Genomic DNA, 16,580 nt, shown 5'->3' on the forward strand with positions numbered 1-16,580 from the left:
TTTTCAGTTTTCAAATTCTTGTGATTACTTAAAAATAACACACTCGTCGAAAAAGTTATATTTAAAAGGAAACCCTCTTCAGTCTGAATTTTTTTCAAGAAAATTGCCCTAAAAGGTTTTGAGAAAAGTGGCTGCAAAGATAGCAAATGATCATATTGTCTCCTTACTTGAAAGCTTATTTTATTTCCCAACAAAAAGTTTTCTTAAAAGGTTCGAGTAATCTAAATCTGCCAAGAAAATGTAGACAAGCGCTGCAAATTTCGCAGTAAATTTGAACATTTTGAATCTTTGCTTTTAGCAAAAGGTCCTTGTTTGATTAAAACAAATTGTTTGTCGATCAACAATTTAAATAATTTTCAAATGTAGCCCTGAATCAATTCACTTTAAAAATTAATAACATTTTTTTGCAAATTGAAAATTGATAGGATCAATAGCAAGGTACGCGTCAAAAATGTGGAGCGAGCGCAGAGCAATAATAAAAGTCCAATTCAGGGAGCATGCGTGGTGGGGGGAAAGGAAAATCTAGCCGAACATCCTGCAGTGGCGAGAGTGAAGCGGTTGCAGTGCAGTTGCCGAGCCGATTGGTGCCGGTGTGCAGCAGAGATGTCGCCAACCAACCTTTGATCTCTCTGGGCCACTTTTGCACCATGAATCTGTGATGTGAGTGATTTTTAAACGAATATTTTTGACACATTGCAAGAAAAATCAAAATTTTATTCAATCATCCCTATTATTACTAGATTTTTTGATAAAAAAAAGAAGTTAAGAGTAATCATATATATTTTGATTATTTGAAAGGGTGTGCGACAGTAATTTCCCTCGGTGTTTAATGGGGGTGAGCCCCTTTCGGCCTTTCGTGACTTCATATATAATTTATCGATCCCAACGTACGTACGTGTGCCTGCCTGTTGTGCGGACCGACGGTCAATCTGCCTCCGTGTTTGTAATAATGGGGGTTGCAACAGCGGCAATTAGTTATTTGCTTACTTTGCGTTAAGTCACGGACGGATTTTAAGCAGGGCTCGTGAGCTGACACTATTTTCGTGCACAGTGGGGCAGATCGATAACTCCAGACACCGGTGTGCAGTGCGTGTGTCGATTGGAGCAAAGGGATGCGATGGGAAGTATATAGCTCATCTCAAGGGCATCCCTGCCAAAACCTTGCCATTTATGGTCCGATATTGATAAATAATTTGATAGGTTAATGCAAAAATCGATGCGTTTTCCTCCCAATTTTTATAATTATTTAATCTCTTCTCAGTTATTATCAAAAACTTTAAGAAAACAAATTGTTATATTTTTGTTATTCGTCTTTCATCAAAATATTGTTATGCAATGAAAGTTTTCTCAAATAAGCAGCTCAAATTATTTTATCAACTTGTCCTAGTCAGGTTCGAGCTCTGGCGGAAGCCTTATTTCATAAAAAAATATACAGAGGAGTGAATCAATTGCCGGAACTATAGCAGAGCGGCTGTTAACGTAAGATAGCGTTTTACATTGTATGATTACTGTCGCTTTCAACGCTTAATATATACAGCTAGGACTGAAATTTGCCACTTGATTCGTACTAAAAATTTAAAACTGTCTAAAACGGCAAGAAATTCAAGGAATAATGCTGGGGACTTAACAGTTCGTTTCATTTGAATTTTTGTAGCCTAAAAATACTTTTTGATCACAATTTCAGTCAAATCATATTTACTCGCATGCTAAATGAAGGTATTGATTGTGATTTTTAAACCTGTTTAAAACATAAAAATTATTTTTGTTTTGGTTTAAAATTATTTTGATGCGCAGTTCATTTCAAACATATTTTCAAGAAATTGAAAACATATAAGTACACGGTAAAAATTCACGCCTTTTGTTCGTTTTGGTGGTAAGCAATATAGCAATTAAAAAGGTGGATTAAAGTTCAGGCATGATTTTTAAAAGGGCGGGGATAAAGCGTTCAATCATTCATTTTAGTGAAGGAAAATCACAGTGCGTTTTCCTTGTTACGTAAAAAACGTCCATCTTAAACCTTCTAAATAGGCTCAGAAACCATCTAAAAGTCATATTTAGTTATCATTCAGGGTCCTCTGAAGAACTGAAACTATATGCGTTCGGTAATTAACGCAGGAAAAACAAGTCCGCAGATATGAATTAATGGAATTAATGATGGCGCAAAAGGTTTGAATTGAAATCAAAAACGTCACGAGGCAAGGAGTTCCAACCCCTAACCGATACCTCTCAAAATTCTAGATGATTATAATCATGCTGAAATCAAATCTACTCGAAATCTGGGCAAAATCAGGGTGCAAAAAAACGAAGAAAAACGTTTTTTAACTTTTGAGTCCTACATCTTGAGAAAAAAACAAAAAACTATTCCTGCTCTTTTATGTTATTCTCCACTAAATGGGACTCATTTTGGCATTTCCAAACTTTGAAAAATGTTGTTCTTCGAGATATTTGGGGTTTCAAACGTTACAATCACGTGTGTGACCTTGACCTCCAAGTTGGTAAAAATGATCTAAAATTGTTTACCATGTCATGAACTAAATTTTAGACACCGAAATTTTCAATTTATCTCAACCGCAAAACGTGTAATTTTCAAAAAAATCGCCGACCTCTTGTAAATTACAGGCATTTCCTGGAATTTAAACCTAATGTGTCCACAATACATGCCAAACAAGGAAACGCATTTCTTTCGATCCTGCCTAAAGAAATAGCTATTTTACTAGAAAAATACCCAGCAATTTCAGGAGATTTTAATTTAACTTTCCTCTTCTGCTTAAAACGAATTTTCGGAGGATGATTTATTTTCTTCAAGTATATTTACATCGTTATTTCTGAAGTGTTCGTTATTGACGTCACATTCTCGTCAAATTTAAATTTAAACACGATAATTTGCAAGCAATTGTTGTGATGAGCCGCTGAGAATATAATAGGACCACGATTTAGTCATCATTTTTTTATTCTGTTTATGGTTATTTTAAACGCTTGGATTACGCATGTATTTCCCTGTCATGATGATTGAGGGTGCATTGCCATCCACGCATATTTTTAGCGACAACACTTATTAATACATCTGAGATGCTGACATGCACATTTTAATGTGCAAAAAAACGAGCTGAACAATAGAAGGCGTTTAGCAAAAAGAGGAGGGATCTCAAAAACGACAAAAAAGATTAAGAAATTTATATTCTCCTTCTCCGACTGGCGAAATTGTTAAAAGGAAATTCTGATCGCGGGCTGGCTTCTGTTGCTCAGATTCGGCCGGCTGCGATGGAGGAGTGCTACTACTGGTTCATCATCGGCGCCTTGCTGCTGATTTTGCTCCTCTACTCCACTCTCGAGCTTCACTACTTCCTCAGGACCATCCTCTGTATCGCGATTGCAAAGCTGTTCAAGAAGAAGGTACACATCCTAGACACCACAACTGTAACAGGTACCTATCAAATAATTATCAACCGGTTTTTTTATGTTAAATTGATGAAATTACTTAAAAGTTTATTTTGCAAATGCTAAAAAATACTTTTCTCCATCCAATTTCCTGGAAAAGCTGAAAATGAAGCTTGACTTTATGAAAACTAGCTTAGAAAACTAACTAAAATTTTAGGAAAAATGGTTGCAAAAATTTCAGGCCAAGAAAATAAGTTTTTTTTCACTGCGCATCGCAGACTAAACATGATTTTAAATGCAGCGTCATTTAAAGCTCCGACAGCTACTCAAACAAAAGAAAACGCCTGTACGCAAGTACTTGCAACTTCAGCGCTCATCATTTTCGCAAGAATAAACGGAAAGCATGGATGACAATAGGGCTTTTCAAAAATGGTATCATGCAGTCAAGTCCCATTTTTAACTTTAGATCCTGCATTTGGAGTGCTTACGCGCGCGCCCACTTAAAAAAAGTCGTTTAAGTATGTTCTATCCATAAAATGACTTGAGCATTTTCAAGGTTAGCGCAATTTGCTCAGCCATCTCTTTGTTACCAAAAAATAGATACCTTTTTCTTGCAATATTCTGTGTTCTTCATTAAAATCGATTTAAGACAATATGCCTCGTTGCAAAAACGTGCATTAGCGGCAACTTGCTTCGTCTTCTAATGAGTTCGGCAATAATGACATTTATTTCTCATTTTCTTTGAGTAAAAAAGTTGACGACGCTGCAAATAATGCAAATGCTCAAACATCAAGAAGCGAACCAAGCTGGAACTCAATTATTTTCTATAAAAATCGAATTTAAGTAAAGTTTTACAGAAAATTTGCGAAAAATCCCTTGAAATAATTCTTCTAAATTTTTGGAAAAATCCGCATGCTAATCAAGTACTGTCTCCCTACTGTAAGATCACGATTTATTTCGCGATGTAAGGAAATTTTCTTCAAAATTCGCACACCATTGGATAGTTCACGACGTGAGAGATCGAAATCAAGCGAAAAAACGATAATTTTGCCAAAACTGTTCCTCGGTGAACTGTATAGTCATTGGCCTTTAAGGCTCTGATTTAAATGAAGAACAAGTTTGCCTTTATAACTCAGCGGCTCATAAAATTCTGGAAATATTTTCTTGTTTCAAAATACATGGTAAAATTGAAACCAGATAAAAAATTAAAATTTCTGCACGCGTTTATCCCAAGAAAATTTTCATTTGTTTATCAGAAAAGTGATAGTTTCTCCACTTTCGGTTTTATTTGAATCCTCACGTGTGGCAAGAGACTGCGTTTTCTGCTCACTTTTCTAAAGTGAGAGGATTGCGCGTTTATTTTTTCACATTTTAATTTATACTGCAATCCGGGAAATTTCCACACATCTTCTTTTAAAAATGAAATGAAATGAAAAGCTAATGGCGCACAGGTGCCGGTGATTACTATCAGTGCGCGCGCTGTTATTTCTTTTCTGCTGCAGGATAGATAGATAGTTTAACCAGTAGAAAGCCTTCACTTCTTGGCATATGTGCAGTTACGGCTGCCAATTACTTCCGAGTATACTAATAGGTCTATTTCATGGTCGTGCGTCGCATTAAACACTCTGTACACAACATTAGATGGGTGATATATTACATGCATTAAAATTATAGGTACATCCCTCATGCTAATAATAGAAAATGGATAGGAAAACATTGTTTACTTTCGTGTCCTTTCGATATTGCTTTGCGAAATCAAGTAATTCTATCGTGTTCATCCCTGCTTCCAATTTTAGTAAATTTCCTTTATAGGATTGCACTTTTTGCGGAAATTTTGAAATTGTTTCTGGTCTTATTGACAAATTTTATATTAAAAATTCAGTTTAGAGTTTAAAATTACCTATTTTGGGTATTCCAAAAATTTCAAATTAAGATCAAAACAAATTTATGCCAACATAAAAGTTGTCGGCCATATGATTAGGTATCTTTTGACACCAAAATTTAGGTTCTAGCTTCATTAGAACTCGAGATATTCGCGATTTTGTCCACTCCCACGGGCCCGTTTCTACAAAATTCACTCTGATTTTCCGGGAATTTTTGGTCAGGAATCTTGTCAGGAAATAATCTTTCAATGCACTAACTTCGTGAATTTGTGGCAATTGCAGGTGTTTGCTTGACAAACGACGTGGACACGCTACTCTTCCACATGAACAACGCTCGATACCTTAGGGAATTGGACTTCGCCAGAGTGGACTTTTACGAGAGGTCAGGACTCTACAGGGCGATCAAATCCAAAGGTGGCGCCGTCGTTCAGGGCGCGTGCACCGTTCGCTACCGCCGCTTCATCAAACCCTTCTGCATTTACAAAATTGAATCCAAGGTGAGAACTATTCATTGAGTCTAAGAAAATTAAATTAAAAGTTGAATCGTAGATTGTTTGTTGGGACGACAAATCTGTTTTTATGGAGCACCGCTTCATCACGCCAAAAGACAAGTTCATCAACGCAATCGTCGTCTGCAGGCAGAGAATAATCGATTGCAATGCTGAAGAGGTGATGAAGGATTTGCTCGGCAAAGCCCGCGGGTGCAAGAAGCCGAGCGCCGACATCGCCGTCGAGTCTCCCTTCGAGCGCCCTGAAGTGCCTGCGCACATTCAGAAGTGGATCGAGTTCAATGATCTATCAAGTGCGAATCTAAGAAAAAACGAGTGCTGAAATACTTCCATGATAGTTGTGATTCTAGACATACTTAAAAAATTATTGCACAGGGGCTTTTTTGCTTAAATAAATTGTAAAATGGTATTTTTGGTTGTATTTAAGTTTGTTCCGCTCTCTTGTGATTTGTTTTTACTCTTGCCAGTTTTATTTAGTGCACATTAGTATTTAAAGTAAAGCTTTACAGAAACATCCCTAGAAATAAAATCGAAAACGAGAGGGATCGAAATGAAGCGAAAAAAATCGAGAAATTTGGCAAATTCTGTTCCTCAGTCCAGATTTTAAAGACGAAAAAAGGCTTGCTAAATTTCGCAAACTGCTTATTGATCTTAATTTTTGGCCTGTAAAGCTTTACTTAATTAAATTTACGACCCTATTTAAGAATTAAAAAATCGTTACCTTCTTAAAGAAGCCCTATCGCGACTGACAGTTTTTCCTATTGTTTGTATATTCGATTTCCTTTTTCCTACTGCAACATACATATTAAACAAAATAGGCTGAACCTTCAATACATGTGTAAAAATAAATTCCATTTTTCGCTCGCTGCTGTCATGCTGAGAGTTGGCAAGCAGGAAGAAAAGAATAAACTCGGATATTCTCCGCTGGAAAGTGTTGGCTGCGCATGCTGCACTTCTTGATGCAAGCGCATAAATTGCGTTTGTGATGATTTCAAGGTCGAGGTGTACTTGCAACTGTCTAGGGCACCACGCACTACTTGCTCTCTCGCACAAAAGGCGCGTCGCTTTCTTGGCGGCAGCGCGGAAACAATAAATTATATTATTAACTGTGCAGCCTATCGTGTCACCTGGAAATTGTTTGTACTGATGACCAGCAAGGAGAGCGCACCTTGAATTCGAAAATTGTGCTGTTTTTTTTCGGTTTGTGATGAAAAAGATGATACAAAAATCATTACAGGAATTTTAAACTGCCATAATTTCTTGAAAAGTGGACGGGTTTCTTGAAAATTTTAACGTTTTTGGATTTTTCCAGCATTTTCCAACCATTGAAAAGCGTTATGGGAAAATCACATAAAAAATTTAATGGCTTGAACGAGAAAATCATAAAATTTGCCTATTTTCCAATTTGATATTTCTACTAAAAATCTGTCAAACGTCTTTTCCGGGAAATTTGAGATAGGAACAAGCTTTTCTGGCGATTGAAATTTAGGAATCTGCTCAGCGAGATGAATTGAATGCATATTTTTGTTAAATTCAGGATTTTCCACAATTTTCCAACGGAAACATGTACTGAGAAAATCACGTGCAGAGCTTTAATGGCTTCTCGTTGAGCTGCAATTTTTTCCAAGATAGTTTACAAAATATCAAACCTTAGTTTGTCTATTTCAAATTTGATGAAAGCGAAGTCAATTGTTAAAATGGCTTTTCATTGGAAATTGGGAAAGGAAAAAGTCAAAGTCGTCGTATTCCAATAAATTTTATATTTTTGGAATCTGCTCAGCGAAATGAATCGAATGATGAGTCATATTCATACTAAGCGAAAATTCGTGATTTTCCCCCAATTTCCCCCTGGTAAAATCGCAGTTTTTCCAAAATTGATTTTTTCCAAAGAAAGTGCGAGTCATTTTTAAAAACGGCTTTCTGAGAAAATATGGGAAAGGAAATAATATCTATAAATTAAAAATCTTTTTAAATTTTAAATCAGAAATATTGTATCAATCGCACAAACTTGCATTTTTATAGCAGCAGATCATAAATAATGCTACACTTTTATGACCAAATTTCAGTGCCACATTAAAAAAAAAATAACACGATTTTTCATACTTTCTATATTTTGGCGCCAAATTATGCTCTTTTATTAAGGGGAAAATTTGGCAAAATGCGGAAAAACCCAAAATTAGCGGGTATTTCTAGCTGTGTTTTATTGTGCTAACAACTCTAAAAATTGAAAAACTCGGTTTAACAGGCGAAGAAAGACTCCTGAACTTGATTTTTTTTTTTTTTTTTTTAAATTAACTTTTATTGGATTTACAGGTGCGCGCCCTCCTTGTAGCTTGTAAGCACGAAAATAATTGTGATTGCTTGTTACAATTACACACACCTCTGTGGTTTTGAAGAAAAATATTAAATATTTTACCTTGTTGGTTAGTGAGACGTGAGGAAAAGTAATAAAAGTGTGAAATACACGACTGAAATACGTATTTAATTATATATAGTACAAAATATTACTAAAACATGAGCAAAGATGATTACTTCACACAAGAGTTGCGGTAATTTAAAACTGATATATTTTTCTTTACTGAGAGTCTCGTGGCTGCTGTAATTTATCGTAGGAAGGAGTGGAACTGCCCGCGGGAGACTGCGACTTGGGTTTCCGAACGGGCTTTGTGTTTGCTGCACAATCGAGCGCGAATCTGATCTCTTCCTTCAGCGTTTCAAGGAAACTCGCCTGAAACAATCAAACAAACCGATTGCTTTTGCTGATATCGACGCAGAAAATACGCACCCTTTCCTCGACCGCCACTTTGCGCGTGTTCCACAGGAATTCGAGAATGGCGACGATCAACGAGCCCATCATGCCGCCGATTAGAACGACGAAAACGCCGCCGACGTTGGACATGCCGAGTTCAGGACCGGCACTCGCCACGGCCACGCTTTGCTGCCAAATGCATGTTCGATTTTCAATTTGCCAAAAGCGCCGTGCTGAATAAATTTACCTTGCAAGCTCCGCCGCCGTGCATTTCTTTCCACCATTTATTTTTAAGCGCGTACAATTTGCCCTCCTCTTGCAGCTTCAACACGGCGCCACTAATAGCAGTGCGGTAAGGCGAATCTGCATCACGGAATCAATAATTCAAAAAAATATTTTATAGAGGGATCGAAATTAATTAATTTGTTAATTGAATTTCAATTAGTTTATGCGGCAAATCAGGCTGGAACGGTGGACATAAAACGGGAATGTCTACAATTTATGACAAATTGTGCCAAAAGATGCCCAATCCGACAGTTTAAATTCCAACCATTAAATTTATTAGAATTTTGAATTAGTTTGAAATTCCTCAAAAATATTTTTTTTCATTTTTTTATAGAAAAAAATGTTTTTCTAAGTGTATATAACATGCCTAGAATTTTTCAGGAGGTTGAAACTACTAGTTATTGAGATACGAAGGGTGAAAGGTTGAAAAAAGGGTGTTTTTGAGCTTTGAGGTGAATTTTTAGAAAAATTTAAATCTTATGATTGTTTGATTTTTACCCTTGGACGAGACCATCAGGATAGGTAAAAAGTCGAACCCTGGCGTCAGGGTAGCCATCGAGCGATCGGTAGCCACTTTATTGACGCCTGGCGGGTTCTGTAATGATTCGATTTGCGTAATTTTTACACCGTTGGAACGGCCAAGTCGAGAGCTTTCAGAATATGGTCAACTCGACCCCTTTTGAAAGCAACCAGGGCGCTCAGAAATCGCCCTGATCTCGTTCCTGAGTACCCTGAAATCGCCCTGATGTCTTCCAAAAGAGTCGAATTGCGCATATTCTGAAAGCTCTCGACTTCGCCATTCCAATAGTGTGCATATCTTGAAAATCAAACCGTTACAGAGCCCACCAGGCGTCGTAAAAGTGGCTTCTGATCGCTTGAGAGCTACCCTGACGCCGGGGATTGATTTTCCGCCTGTTCTGACGGTCTTTTCTGACCTTAGAGGTGACTCCCAGCATGTTCAACCAATCAGGCAACTTTGAAATTTTCAAAATCCACATGAACTTTCAACCTTTTTGCATCTCACTTTAGGGCAGCAATTAACTTATTCCATTCTTATCAAATTTTAAAAATCCCGTATATTAATTGAAAAACTACTCAAATTGTAAGAATTTTCTCATTTTTGTGAATGCCAAAAAATCTCGGGGAAACAGCCCTCTAAGACACATTTCGAGAGGTGATTTGTAATTTGCACTCACTCAAGGGCATGGCTACCCCGTATCCCTTGGAGTCGAGCAGCCCGCCGACTTGCTGCAGGTCGCAGTTCCTCTCGACCACGTATTCGATGGAAGTGGATTCCATGAAAAAGGCGTAGGTTCGTTTGCTTTTCGCCACGCGCTCGACGCCCTCGGCATTGTTTGACACAAACACGCTCGGCCTCGTCTGCTCCATGAATGAGTACATTTTTTGGTAGAGCGAAAAGTTCGAGTTCTGCGGCAAATAATAGGCGGAATTCATCATGATGAGTCCGAAAAGGGGGATTTCGGAACTTGCCCAAACAGGAATATGTCAGAAAAATTGAGTAATGGATGATAAAACGTGCAAAAGGTTTATTCACAAAACTGCAGAATTAAATTAGTCCTCTCGATAAATCTTTGTCAACATTATTTTATCCATAGAATAATTTCCCAACTTCGGCACAGTCCCAGGAACATTTTCTTATTTCTTCGAGAAAACCCGAAACGTAGAAACAACATTTTGCTTGAAGTGCAAATGTCTCAGAATTTTTAATTTGAAGTTAATGAAAGTGTCAATTTTTAATTTAAAATTAAAAATAAAATGCTTATCGAGATACCTGTCCCGAAAATAATTTTAAACAGCTTCCCTATTACGAACAAAATATATTCGGACAAATTCCATTCTGTTGGACAGCAATTTCGGGATTGGACTAAGAAAATGTGCTCACAGCGAAAAAGGAGAGGGTCGAGCCTCCAGACACGGCTCCGTATTTGATTTTGGTCTGCTTGGCCAAGTCCTCGGCCGACTCGATGGTGGCGTCCATCCTCTCGACGGTCAGGAAAGCGGCTAGATTGGCGGTGTAGGACGAAATCATGATCAGGGTGAAAAACCACCACATGCCAGCCACCATTCTGGTCGACACGGCCCTAATCGTTTCCAAGAAGATAAATATTATAGTACAACAAAAAGGTCTTTTTTAATTCATCGGTGCACAGGAGGGTGAATATATTATTTACAATTAACAGTCCCCCTCGGATAGTCATCCCTTAGTTTGGTTTATTTACAGAGGTTTGAGTAGCTTTTGAATATTTGCCAACAGAACTGAAAAAGACACACACGATGGTTGCGGTCATATGAAAAATAAAAGTCTGTGAAGAAATATATATTCTGATGACCTCATGCGTGGTTAGGAAGCAGAACAGTTAGGTTGAGAGAATAAGAAGCAAAAAGCGTTATTCTATACCACATTAGCAAGGTACCAGTGAAATTAAAGATAGAATAATCGTCTACAGAGATGAGAATTATTTGAAAGCCTAATAATTTTATTGCGATAATAGAGTCCAATCTACCTACAAAATTTCAAACCAAAATTGCGAGAATTTTTGCTTTCGTAAATCGCGAGATCTTTAAATTTTTAGTACAACTGATATGGATTTAATATAAGAAGAATCGAGGGGTAAAATAGTAATACTTGCTTTACTCTTCGCCTGCTATAAGAAACAAATTCTCGCGTTGCAGTTGAATTAATTAATATGTATACTACTACAAAACATTATTAAAAGCCAACTAATGCGCCTGCTTACTTTGGGGCAATATCTGAGCCTTGCTGCATGATTGAACCACAATTATGCCAAATCAGGTTACATAGAGTGAGGTTATTTTCCAGTTCTTCGGGTTCATTGTTGCAAGGGTGAGGACTGGTCCATTCATAAGGGGTAATTCTGCAATGCAAGTCAAGTACGTCCCAGTATACAAAATAAAATTTTGACCATCCATCCGGATTTAGCAAAACAAAAAACTGGCTGCATAACAGAGAGGGTCGAGCGTATTTGCATCCGCGCGGCTGCAGCTGAAAACGTTTTGTCAGTCGGCTATTTTTGGTATTAGTCAAAGGGCTCAAAGTGTGTTTGTGTGTGTCAAAACCGCGCAATTATCATTCAAGTGCATTGCAAAATGTTTTATCATGTTCAGAGTGAATATCATATAATTACATAACAGTTTTGCTGGACAAAATGGGGGGAGGAGTCTCTTACTTGGGCAAAAAGTCGCAACCTTGCTGCATGAGGGAACCGATAGTGAACCACAACGAGTTGGGCATGTTAAATTGTGACTCGAGCTCGTCCGGTTCTGGATTGCACGGGTGCGGATTTTGCCATTCGTTCGGCGACAACCTGTGATTCAAATGATTAAAATAATAATTGTTTTATGTGGATCAAGGTGAGAAAATCCAAAATATCAGCCAGATGGAACGTCGGGCCTGGAAAGGGGATTTAAAGATGTTTAAGTGAAAAATTTCTAATTACTTCTACGGCTATTTAATAGGGGTTTTATAATATGGGCCAATTCTAAGCTAAAATACTAACAAATGTTGATAATAAAAATAGGAAACTCTGAGTGTTCTGCTCTAGCTTGCAATTTTTTTCGCCTCAAACGTGTAGACCTTCATGAAATAAAAATTGAAATTTCCAATCTAGCATCATTTCCGAGTTCAGGGTATTTTTAGTTTTTCATGAAAATAAAAATTTTTAAAAAAATTTCTAAAAAGTAATTACAAGTGGCTAGCACTCTTTGGAAAACTGTCCGTTAAGGCGGCGAAATTGTCCAAGAGCGTCGGCAAAAAGCAGTTCAGAGGTCGCGCGACCTGAGAAAGGTCGTTGACAGGCAATGGAAAAAAAAATCGTCCATATGTGCTCGAAATTACTGAAAAAACGTTCAACCGGTCTCAGAGCAGATTTCAGGTCGGGGTACTCTACAAAAGGGCAGTTTAGAGTACCGGAGGTAAAAGCCCCTCCCGAGACCTGTCCGATGAGGGGTTGTGGTCGACGATCTGACAAGCAACCGAATTTTAACAAAAAATAAACAATTTGCTCGTCGAACCATGAAGCCGAAATAATCTAAAAAAAAAAATAATTTTAATTTTTCTATGGGCGCGAAAAATCTGAAAATTGCTTTCCAGACCGGCGGCGGTCTTTTGCGAGCGATGTAGTCGGTAAAACAGCTTAAGTTTCCTCCGTTTGGAAAAAAATAGCGAGTTTTCGATTTCCCATGTGATCCTTATGGAGAAAGTGCAAAAATCGCATTTTTAAAACTTCAAAATCTATCTGCTCCTAGGATTTTGATTGGTTGGTCTCCAAATTTTACCAGATTAATTTCGCATCGATTAAGAAGCCATTTTAGAATTTCAGGGCAGTAGATGATATTGCACTTTGCAACATTTTTTTGCGTTTACTAAAAAAATTATATTTTTTTCCAAATTGCGCCATTTTTTTAAATTTGGTCTGTCCTTAATTCGAATAAAAATACTAAATTGAACACAATTGAGGAAAAAAATTGTAATAGATGCAAACAAAGCCAGGGATCCCTTGTTAAACTATCTAAAATGTCTAACCAACTTCCACTGGAAAATTCTAGTTAAATCCTGAAAACAAAATTAGCGTTATCTAAGGAGGCGTGGGGGTAGTACCTGGCCAAGAAGTACAAAATAACAGAGACTCCCAGGTATGCTGTGGCCATGTAGAGCCAAACGTCGACGGATAGTGGAGAAAGGAAGGAGAATAAGTTTGGTGGCTGCTTCACAGGCTTGCTGTAGAGAATGCTAATACCTGAAGCAAAGCAAAATCTAGAATTTGCGAAAAAAATTGAAACGATTTTACCTAGATTCATGAAAGGCATGGTAAAATCAACGGCCCCTTCTCTATCGTATGTTATAGTTAAATCACAAATAGCGAGATCGGCTTTCTGTGAAAATGTGAAATATAGGAAATGAATTTTGGCCCAAATGAAGCTGGTTATATTATATTACCCTTTCTAAAAGTTGTTTGACTAAACCGTCCCATTTTTTGGTGACCGGATTGTAGCTTCCATAGCGGCCATCCGGAACTAGCTGGAACTCGTATTTAAAGCCCAAGATTTGCGAAATTCCATCAATTAGATCAATCGAGTATCCTTCAAATCTATCATTTCCCGTGAGCTTTTCGCCATTCGTTTTGAACATCAGGTATGGAGCACCCTAATGCGAAATAACTAAAAATAAAATCAAAATGTAGAAAATTTCTTACAATTCGTGACGAAACGATGAACGTCTTATTTTGGAGATTTTCAATAATCAAATTCCTTATTTCGCTGTCAGAAATGGTGTGGTTGATTCCTATCTGCGGATCCCAAGTGGCACTTTTGATCAAGCTTCCTCTTTGCCACTCGACCAGATCCAGGGTAAAATCAGTTCGGAGGCCGACGTTGTCAAATTTGACAGGCCCAGTCAACCCCTTGGTCTCCATCTGCACAAAATTCCTCAGTATTCAAACACTATATTCGTTTTTAAGCCAAAATCCCTTACGACTCTCATGTAATTGATCAAGCTGTAGCCGTGCGGCCAAGTGTCCTGTTTGTCGCAGCTCAGCGGCTTGATATTGATTCGCTGCGAAGACGACAAATCATGGAGGGCGCGCGCAAAAAGGTGCACGGCATCGTACATTAAAGCCACGTCAGTCTGAAGAGAACAGTATTTTTAAGTCTTATACTTAATTTGATTTTCGACAGTTCCACCTAGGAATCGATGGGAACTGTCGGAAATCAAATTCCAGCAGTGCTCTTACTGTCACTTGACTGGCTGTTAGTTGCAAAACTCGGCCCCTCCGCATTTCACCGAAAATCCAGTCCTGAACGACATTTTGCACGTCCTGACTGGTCGGGTCCAAAATTCTGAGAGACGTGATGTTCGTTCTGCCGTAACGAAACTCTTCTAAATCGACAATGTGCAAATCCTGAAAAGGACTGGTTGAAAAATTCACCGATTAAATTTGCAAAAATACCATTGTGATAATGAGATAGCTTTGGTAGTCCTCCATCATTTTGACTTCTTTGGCTTGGCGTAGAATTTCTATTATTTTGTCAATGTCACAGTCTAATATTATATGAGACTCGGACGAAGCCTGCACTTGCTTCAGCAACGGCCTAAAATGCGCAAGTGAAATTAAAAAAAAAATCAGTATAGCGAGAGTTAAATCTAAACCTGAAGTCGTTTCCCTCATCCAATTGGCGGACTGTGACAGGAGGGTCGCTTGGACCGTGGTCTTTGAGCACCTCCTGCAGTCGGATCAGCGCCTCGTGGCGTTGATACAAAACTGTAAATGTTTTCCAACCCATATCCCTGACCACCGCTTTCAAGGCCTAATTAACGGAGTAAATTTCTAGAATATTATGTAAAAGAATGGAATTTACCAAAGCGAAGATGTGCGGCTCCGGATACATATTTATCTGGACACTGTTTGGAGGGACTTCTTTCGGGTCCCAATGTGTTTGGATGTGCGGGATTTCCTTATTGTCGCAAATCGACTGCACCATGCCAGCAGTCGTCCTCGACTGTGGCCCGAAAATCGCAGCCACACCCCTGCCTGCCAAGTTGCAAACTGCACGGACCCAAATGTAAAAAAATGTTTTACTTAGTGTTCGAAGCCGCCAACAGATGGCGCCACCGTATATTTTCGAAATAAATTTATTTTCAATGCACTTCCGCTGCGATTTCAGACTCAATCCTGGCACTGTGCATTCTTTATTTCATATCTTTTCTTTTGACGTGCTGAAAACCAAAATCGGTAAAGCCAATCGCCGTAGAATCGTGAAAACCACTATTTTTTTAAAAAAAAAATCTTTTCCAACGTTTCTACGGCGAATGGCTGGACTGATTCTTTTCAGCACGTCTAAAGAAATAATTCTAGAAGCAGAATGTACAGCAGCAGGATTGAGTCTTAAATCACAGCGGAAAAGTTAATTAAAATCTAAAGAAACCACTGGCGCCATCTATTGGTGGATTCAAACACTAACAATAAGGGCTCACGCAACTGGTGCATTATTGAAAAATCGAATCGTGATTTCAATTTATTCGCAGACTAATTGACAAGATAAATCGATCGGAAAAGTCCCTAGATTTTAGATTTTTCTGGTTCAAGATATCGTTTTCAATCATTCTGAGCCAAACCGGGAACTAACCCAAGTGGGAACGTCAACCCACCGATCAATTTGTCTTGGTAAAATGGGTCTAAAAAAATGTCAGCCAAATTACGTCCAAAACTGCATTTTAAACCCAATTTTGAATTTTACGGCAATTTAAATTAAATCTAAAAAAAATCTCTACCTTTCTGGGCAGTCTTGAAGCTGTCCAAGGTTGGAACGTGCTCGATAATGGGCACCAGGGTGGTTTTGGGCAGCACGGTCCTGTCCATATTCACCCTCTCGACGGCATACCTAAAGGCGATTTCCTGCAAATTGTCTTCGGGATGGAAGAGTCCGCCTGCGCGAAACTGGGTCATTTCAGACACGAATTCCAGCGCGAAATCTTACCGATGTGCACCAGTTCCGGGTAAAGCGCGGCCCAACCCGTGGATGCGAGGCCCAGAAAGAGGCCCACGAGTAAAAACGAATGGTTCATTATGCCCATTTTGAATAAGTTTCGGTCAAAACATTGCGGACGACGCTCAAAGAATCCAAGAGCAAACTGCTTCCTCTTGGCTGCGCCGCAGACTGGCGCTATTTTTAGACTAGATGTGAAAACTTAAGCATCTTGACGGCCAGAGCCAATTCTAGGATATAAATAACATAATT

At 38.4% G+C, this 16,580-nt stretch overlaps 2 protein-coding genes across 3 annotated transcripts; one reads left to right on the forward strand and one right to left on the reverse strand.

Moving 5' to 3' along the window:
• The first annotated feature begins 511 nt into the window (after positions 1 to 511).
• On the forward strand, positions 512 to 6,608 carry LOC135946935 (protein THEM6). The gene is made up of 4 exons (XM_065495435.1): positions 512 to 660; positions 3,247 to 3,424; positions 5,544 to 5,758; positions 5,811 to 6,608. The coding sequence occupies exons 2-4, from the start codon at positions 3,262 to 3,264 to the stop codon at positions 6,090 to 6,092; spliced, it is 660 nt and encodes a 219-aa protein (XP_065351507.1). The 5' UTR covers positions 512 to 660; positions 3,247 to 3,261; the 3' UTR covers positions 6,093 to 6,608.
• A 1,623-nt stretch (positions 6,609 to 8,231) lies between these two features.
• Positions 8,232 to 16,523, reverse strand: LOC135946930 (glutamate receptor ionotropic, kainate 2-like). 2 transcript variants are annotated; one of them, XM_065495424.1, is made up of 17 exons: positions 16,320 to 16,523; positions 16,114 to 16,269; positions 15,201 to 15,388; positions 14,992 to 15,149; positions 14,792 to 14,933; positions 14,576 to 14,743; positions 14,317 to 14,469; positions 14,039 to 14,257; positions 13,783 to 13,989; positions 13,634 to 13,718; positions 13,444 to 13,582; positions 11,564 to 11,701; positions 10,708 to 10,906; positions 10,001 to 10,232; positions 8,767 to 8,882; positions 8,556 to 8,708; positions 8,232 to 8,498 (listed from the first exon to the last, which is right to left on the reverse strand). In XM_065495424.1, exons 1-17 carry the CDS (start codon positions 16,414 to 16,416, stop codon positions 8,346 to 8,348), a joined length of 2,703 nt encoding a protein of 900 aa, XP_065351496.1. In that variant the 5' UTR covers positions 16,417 to 16,523; the 3' UTR covers positions 8,232 to 8,345. The 2 variants fall into 2 exon arrangements, with proteins under 2 accessions (XP_065351496.1, XP_065351494.1); XM_065495422.1 differs by lacking the exon at positions 11,564 to 11,701 and adding an exon at positions 12,014 to 12,151 and having other exon boundaries at positions 16,320 to 16,521.
• Between the last annotated feature and the right edge of the window lie 57 nt (positions 16,524 to 16,580).

This window comes from Cloeon dipterum, chromosome X (assembly GCF_949628265.1).
Source record: "Cloeon dipterum chromosome X, ieCloDipt1.1, whole genome shotgun sequence".
Taxonomy (NCBI): Eukaryota; Metazoa; Arthropoda; class Insecta; order Ephemeroptera; family Baetidae; genus Cloeon; species Cloeon dipterum.

Excerpts from the sequence above, each read along its gene's own strand:
- LOC135946930 (XM_065495424.1), bottom strand. The coding sequence starts at position 16,416 with ATGGGCATAATGAACCATTCGTTTTTACTCGTGGGCCTCTTTCTGGGC. Across the intron at positions 14,934-14,991 it reads GATGAGGGAAACGACTTCAG|GCCGTTGCTGAAGCAAGTGC; the intron begins GTTTAGATTTAA and ends TGCGCATTTTAG. Across the intron at positions 13,583-13,633 it reads CATGCCTTTCATGAATCTAG|GTATTAGCATTCTCTACAGC; the intron begins GTAAAATCGTTT and ends GCTTTGCTTCAG.
- LOC135946935 (XM_065495435.1), top strand. The coding sequence starts at position 3,262 with ATGGAGGAGTGCTACTACTGGTTCATCATCGGCGCCTTGCTGCTGATT. Across the intron at positions 3,425-5,543 it reads AGACACCACAACTGTAACAG|GTGTTTGCTTGACAAACGAC; the intron begins GTACCTATCAAA and ends TGGCAATTGCAG. Across the intron at positions 5,759-5,810 it reads TTTACAAAATTGAATCCAAG|ATTGTTTGTTGGGACGACAA; the intron begins GTGAGAACTATT and ends GTTGAATCGTAG.